At 38.6% G+C, this 7341-nt stretch overlaps 1 protein-coding gene across 1 annotated transcript in view; it reads right to left on the reverse strand.

The window, feature by feature from the left end:
• Nucleotides 1–6051, reverse strand: part of SPC25 (SPC25 component of NDC80 kinetochore complex) — a 36043-nt gene extending 29992 nt beyond the window's left edge. Inside the window, exons 1-3 of the mRNA XM_077151946.1 lie at nucleotides 5893–6051; nucleotides 3862–4014; nucleotides 3706–3771 (exon numbers count right to left, since the gene is read on the reverse strand). Of these exons, the coding sequence (XP_077008061.1) occupies nucleotides 3706–3771; nucleotides 3862–4000 (205 nt within the window). The 5' untranslated portion in view covers nucleotides 4001–4014; nucleotides 5893–6051. The remainder of the gene's footprint in view (nucleotides 1–3705; nucleotides 3772–3861; nucleotides 4015–5892) is intronic.
• Nucleotides 6052–7341: the final 1290 nt, after the last annotated feature.

Here is a 7341-nt window from a genome sequence, read left to right on the forward strand (position 1 = left end):
TAAGATTTTAGATATGACTTTATATTATGTCAAGTAAGTATAATTTAAAAATAAGCATCTTATCAAAATTACCAGCAAGAACAATGCTACTTTTTAAAGGAAATTATTAAGTAGAATTATACTTCAAAAGGGATCCAGATCTAAAGTCCAAAGTTCTGTGTTCCATTTCTGGCTCATTAGTTGTTACTTGAGAACCCTGGTCAAATCACAACTTTCCCTCACTTGTAAAACAGAGATAATAATAGCCGCTCCATTTATATACCTCATAGGATTAGAGTATCCAATAACATGAAAATTTTTAAACTGTCAAGAGATATATACAATGGATGTGAGTATTTCTATTACATTTTAAGAATTATGTGGACTTGTGTCACATTGCATAAGGGCTCTCAATGTTGTGTGACTTTTATTTTATGTGTACATAGTCAGCTGTCTCTTTTAATCACCAGGAGCTATATTTCAAGCTTTCATTGCTAATCTCCACAAGAACTCTCCCTTGCTTTCCCTCCCAATGTAGAAAGGTAAGTATGGTACACTGGAAGGAGCATACACATTTGGACTGTCATGCTGGATTGTGTATCTGCCAACTATTAGAAGTCAAGCAAGTTTCTTAACATCATTGGGCTTCACTTTCTTCATCTGTAAAATAGGGATAATCTCTATTTTGCACAGATTTCAACACTTAAGATAACTTGAGTATGGCCCATAAAGACGACTTTCACTCCCAAGAGATCTTCCTCCTTGTGATAACTAAAGGAAGAGATGCTCCAGGAGAGCACAGTTTTTGTGTATTTTGTTCTCTGTAGCATCCCCCTAGAAGAGTACTTGGCAAAGAAGCTGCCCTACAAATATCTGGTGAGTGAATAAATTCCCTCAACCCCTCCAAAATGCATCTTTACCTGTGCCTCATCTTCTGCCAAAATAAAGTGGCTCCTTTTCTAATCCAAAACTAATCCAGATCCTTTTCCATCTAGCTCCTTAGAGACTGTTACATCAACTATCCCCTTCTTTTGTCACATAGCTTCAGCCACTACATCTCTTGACTTTTTTCCTATAGCAAGGATACCCTAAAAATGAAAGGAAAAACTCATTCGTGCCACTCTGTCCCAACCTAACTACACCTCTTCTATTTAAGCTTCTTCAGTGTTCCACACTCAAGGTCACTAATTCTTCATCTCCTTGGTCTAACCTCTGCCTACTTCACTCCTCTAAAACTGGCTCTCACTTAAGGTCATCATTCGCTTCCAAATTAATAAATTCAGAGACAGCCTTTCAGTCCTAACCTTGTAAGACCTATCTGTGACTGCTAAGTGTTCACAACACCCTTTCTTGGTTCTCTCTTATGATTTTTATGACTCCCTCTCTCTGCTCCTCTGATTTCCAGTTCCTAATTCTCTTTCTTCAAGGTCTTTTCCTTTTACCTACCCCTCAAATTATGGGGAAGCAATGTAATGTTGTGTGAATGACTTTTGAGTCAATTTGATGATTTGGGGAAAACCAAAATCTTTTTGAGCTTGTAACCTCTTCAGTAAAATGAGGACAATAACAATAACAGCAATAATGCTACTCTGTAGAACTGAGGATTGAATGAGATGGTGTATGTAAAAAGTTCAGCAAAGTACCTGGTACAAAGTAAAGTCTAGATATATATATTATAATAAACCACCTTCTTTTACTCTATACATTCTTTCACAGCTTCAACCTCAAAAACATTTAAGACTTCCAATCTCTATCTTCAGCAAACACTACTTTCCTGACTGGCCTCCAGATCAATTGATATATATATATATATACACACACACACACATTGCCTAGCAGACTCTTTACCAACAAACTCCATAACATAATAACCTCAGCATAATTCACCCAATACATTCAAAACTGGACTCATCTACATTTCCTTCTGACACCTGAAGGTGTCACATGCTTCTAGTCTTCTAATTCCTCAGTCAGTAAATACATCACCATTGCTCTGTGATCCAAGTTAGAAGGGAGGACTCATCCTAGACCACTTCACATCCTCACATTCAGGCTACCAGAGTCATAAGTCTACCTCTACAGAATGGTCACCGGTCCAAGCCATTGTCATTGCTTGCCTGAACTACTATACTAGCCTTTTCCTTTAACTAGTCACTTTGTAGCTCACCAGCTCACTTTGTGCATGCCACTGCCAGAGTGCTTTTTCTGAATCACCAAATTGATGTTTTCCAGGTTAAAATCCTATAGCAGCTCTTTATCTCCTAAGGAACCAAACCTAAAATCCTTTGCACAGCATATTGTGTCTATCATGTGACCAATTACTTTTCTTTTCAGTCGCTTTTCTGCCACTCCACATTCACACTGTCCTCTAGCTATCTCAGAACTCAACAAGCTCTCATGTTTTTGCAATATTCCATATGCTGTTCTTTCTTCCTACAAGATAACACTTAACCTGATAAACTTTCCCAACCTTCTTCTATAAGATCTTCTCCATGGTAGTGTCGTAGAGTAAAACTGTATTGGTTCAAATCATGTTTTTGTTGATTACTAGTTGTCTGACCTTGAACAATTTTTACTTAACCTCTCTGTGCCTATTTCCTCATCTATGAAGTAGGATTAAAAACAATACCTATACCTCTCAGGGTTATTCTGAGGATTCAATGACAATACATGCAAAGAGCATAGAACAGGGCCTCATATATGGTATGTAAGATATGTAAGGGCTAGCTATTAAATATTTTGCAATCCTCACTGAAAAAAAGCATAACTTCCGGATTCTATGCTCACATATTACCTATCCCATTCTATTATTATAGCAACTATTGCAACATATTTTAGTTGTGGTTTACAAGCTGTGCACAGATTACATCTTCTGTATTGTTATTTCCTTGATATACCTTGGCAGATAGAGTTAATGTTCATTGAATTAATTAAACTTAAATAAAGTTTATTTCTAAATCATATATAAACTGATTTAAACATACTGATAATGCTCTTAGATTATTGAGAGCACGTCCTCATAAAACAAGTGATCTTTCTGAGCAAACTTTGAAACTCAAGGTATTAAAAGTTGACAGTTTCAAACTTAATTTCCTAATCCCTAGGAATTCTATAAACCAAATATTTAAATCAGTCACTCTTACACATACACACAAACAAAAATAAGTTTTCCTTTTTGCTTATGGTTAAGCAGACAGGGTTGAGAGAAGCAGGAGAAGAGCAAATTAGAAAATAAAAGTCTAGCATAATAGTCTGCCAGGAATTGCAAACTTAAATGCCTTCAGGGGCTGAAAAAGGAATAAAGTCAACAAGGCAAGGCAAAAGAGAGTATTAGGGCCTGTGGCAAATTAAAGAACACATGCCTTGTGTAAAGGCATTCCAATTTAATATTGTTTAAAACACAGTGCTGCTAAACTGAGTAGCGCCAGTAGAATTTGGAATTTGGTCTTTGGCCAACAATTTGTGGCCTCTGTGTGAGAATTCGGTAAAAGCTATTGGCATTCAAAACATAATACTAAACAAAATATTGATAGGTTAGTTCTGGAAGGCGGGGAAAGGAGATATAATATAGGATGTTCTATTTCTTAAGGTGGTTGGTGGCTACATAAGTGCTAATTGTTTATACACACACATATACCCTAAACATTCTTTTGCTTACATGAGGGATTTCATGATAGAAATGTTTAGTCTACAAAAGAAATCTTGAGTCTACAGTTTATCACATACGATTTTGATATTCCAGAAACATCTCAACCATTCGGTCTTCTTCCTTTAATTTCACAGACAGTTTTTCTGAAAGAAAAATTGAAATTCAATTCAGCTGAAAGACTGCTGAAAAACAAGGACAGCAAAAACAGCATGTTACAAGTTTGCTTTAAGTACCTGCAAATGCTTTAATGGAGTCCTTGTAAGTATCTCTTAGCCCCACCATCTGACAGGAGGCATCACTGACAGTACTTCTGAATTTATTCCAAAATTCATTTATGCTTTTATCAAACAGTGCCAGTTCATCCTCTACCATTATTGAAGACAATGCTACGAAAAAAATAGAACACATATTTTTAAGTTACTGAAATCAGTTCAACCAGGTATTCCAATCGAGCATATTTTGGCATTTTGACCTTTGCTAGAAAAATAGTAACTTACTTTTTTTTGTTTTTTAATACTTTTATTGAGAAATCTTCACTTACATACATTCCACACATGGGGTACAATCAGTGGCTCACAATATCATCACATAGTTGTGAATTCATCACCATGATCATTTTTTAGAATAACTGCATCATTCCAGGAAAATAAATAGAAAAAAAAACCTCATACATACAATACCTCTTACCCCTCCTTCTCATAGACCACTAGTATTTCCATCAATTTATTTTACCCTTTGTTCCCCCTATTATTTAATTATTTTTTTATGTATATTTTTTACTCATCTGTCCATACCCTGGATAAAAGGAGCATCAGACAGAAGGTTTTCACAATCACCAATCACATTGTAAATTTATATCTTTATACAGTTGCCTTCAAGGATGAAGGCTGCTGGAACACAGCTCACAGCCACTCCACTACACCACAAACTAAAAAGGGATAGCTATATAACGCATAAGAATAACCTCTAGGATAACCTCTGGATAATCTCTCAACTTTGTTTGAAATCTCTCAGCCACTGAAACTTTATTTTGTCTTATTTCTCTCTTCTCCCTTTTGGTGACAAAGCCTTTCTCAATCCCATGATGCCAGGTCCCGCCTCATCCTGGGACTTCTGTCCCATGTTACCAGGGCAATTTACAACCCTGGGAGTTACGTCCTACATAGGAGACAGGACAGTGAGTTCACCTGCCTAGTTGGCTTAGAGAGAAAGAGGCTGCATCTGAGCCACAAAAGGTGTTCTCTGGGGGGTGACTCTTAGGCCTAATTTTCAGTAGGCTTAGCCTATCCTTTGCAGAGATAAGTTTCATAGGGTCAAACCCCAAGATCAAGGGCTCAGCCTATTGATTTGGTTGCTCCCACTGCTTGCAAGAATATCAGAAATTCTCCACATGGGGAAGCTGAACACTCCCTCCTTTCTCTCAGTCCCCCAAGGAGGGTTTGCAAATACTTCTTTATTAACTGCCCAAATTACTCTGAGATATATCAGGGCATCACACTGACCTAGACAAACCAATTAAGTCATGCCCTATCCAAGATTCCATGTACTTATGGTGTTCAACTAAATTGACCATACAAGAGTAACTTACTTTTAACTCCAGATATTCCAGGGCAGATCAAGCTACTTGCAGCTTAACTATGTTTAAGATACAGCAAGAATGCAAGACACCTTAGGTAAATGTACTTGCACTGGACACTCACATGCTCTAGGAGCTGGGAAAAATGACTCTGACTTCTGTTTCTCGCAATTAAAATTGGTAACTTTAAAGACCCTTACAACTCTGACACTTTCTCATTCCAGTCTGGATCCTCCAGGTGCCCCCCTTTTCCCCACAGGATGAGTTCCCACAGATCTGCCTTCCTCTGCTTCACATCCTAGATCAGGAAACACAGCAGTAAATGGACCCTGGAATGGGAGTTTAACGGTTTCAGTCCGGGACCTGTAAAAGTCACCTCAATTCTCTGGGCCTCAGTATCCTCCTCTGTAAAAGGATGTTCTGAGAAACTTCAGGTCCTCCAGTTCTCTGTGACACGAAATGCCCAATGCTCTATTTCCAGAAGGGCCAAAGACATCTCTCTCAGTGAAGCCCAGAACCCCTCGGCGTCGCCGCTGCCCACCAGCAAGGTCCAGAGGCCCAGTCAGCGCAAAGCTCCATTTCACAGACACAGCCACCAAAAACACACATTCCGCCCCCAAGCCCCTCTTCCCCTACAGCGACCGAGGAATCAAGGACCCAAGCTCAGCTCAGCTCCCACCTCCCTCACCTGCGCGGGCAGGCCTGAGCTCCGCCTTCTTTCTCACACGGACCAGGACCACCTAGAGCTAACAGCCAGTCTCCAAACCCGGCACCCACAGACGCAGCAACGTTCTGATTTCAAATCTAGGGCTCCTTCCGCCACCCGCCATCGGGGGCCTGCTAGCCTTCTGATTGGTGAAAAGCACAGACTCTCCATGAAGCGATTGGTTGAGCTCAACATCCGGCATTCTCGCGAAAGAAATGGGAGAACGGCATTCTGGGATTCGTAGTTCTTTAGCATTGACGCCCGGACTCTTAGCTCTGCCTTAGCTCCTGAAGCATTCGACCCAGAGTTTCAAATACAAGTTCCTGCAACAAATAAAAATATTGAACTTTAATCGATTCTTTTGCGAAATATGTTTCCTCTGCCTTGATACTGTGCTTAGACTTAAATAAAGCTATTTAAAAATAATAAAGTTAATAAAAATACCGATATTTAGTATGTCTCGTTTAATAACACATTCAGTGGGAAGTGGCTGATATTTTTATAAGATTATCGGCTTCTAATATTAACAGCTTTTCAAAATTTCCTGCTTCTTGTTTTTGATCATATGAATTAAAGCTGAAACATTAAAACATCGTCCCTTTCTAATTGGAGACTCTGTGACTGAAAACTATGAATGGCCAGAATTCTTGGAACCTGCCCTCTCTGATTGTTGCAGATATAGGTGAAAAACAAAGGGGAACGTTAGAAGTAATTCAGGGTTTCTAGTCTTGGGTGTTTGAGAAAATAGCGATGCAGGGGCAAGAATTAAAATTGTCTAAACTTTGGTGTATTGAGGATTGTTGGATGGTGAGGTAGAAGGCATAATGAATTAAGAATTTAACATGTTGAGTTAGAGTGGATATTGTTGGGACATCCGAGTGTTAATGTCCTGCAGGCATTTTACTTCTCTAACTAATTAGCACAATGGCTCACCAGCTCCAACTCAGTAAAAAGACTGGCTGGGTCTGAAAATCCAGGCTCCATTAAGTAGGTGTGATCTTGGTCAAGTTACTTAGTCTCTTGGACTTCAGCTTCCTCATCTTTCAAGTGAATGTAATAACAATCTACCTGATGTGAAGACTAAAAGATAATAAATGCAAATGCCTTAGAACAAGGCCCCATAATATAAGTGCTCAAAATTGTTTCTTGTTTCTGTGATTTCTACCCTGTCTGCTTCCAATGTGCATATTAAAGCACATGTGAAAAAAGGCATTAAACAGAACAAAATCTAACTTAGCAAAGAAATAGAGAAATTGCTGCAATTGAATACTTACTTTAGCTAAGGTGATGCATATAATTCCCATTACTAGACAATCACACTACTTGTAGAATATCTAGGAAATGTGCATTCTGCTATGTCTGAATAAATTGAGAACAGACTACATCCTCGCTATCCCAATCAAACTGATTTAACTAGTTGGTTAGAGGGTT

The sequence above is a fragment of the Tamandua tetradactyla genome, chromosome 3, assembly GCF_023851605.1.
Source record: "Tamandua tetradactyla isolate mTamTet1 chromosome 3, mTamTet1.pri, whole genome shotgun sequence".
Classification (NCBI taxonomy): domain Eukaryota; kingdom Metazoa; phylum Chordata; class Mammalia; order Pilosa; family Myrmecophagidae; genus Tamandua; species Tamandua tetradactyla.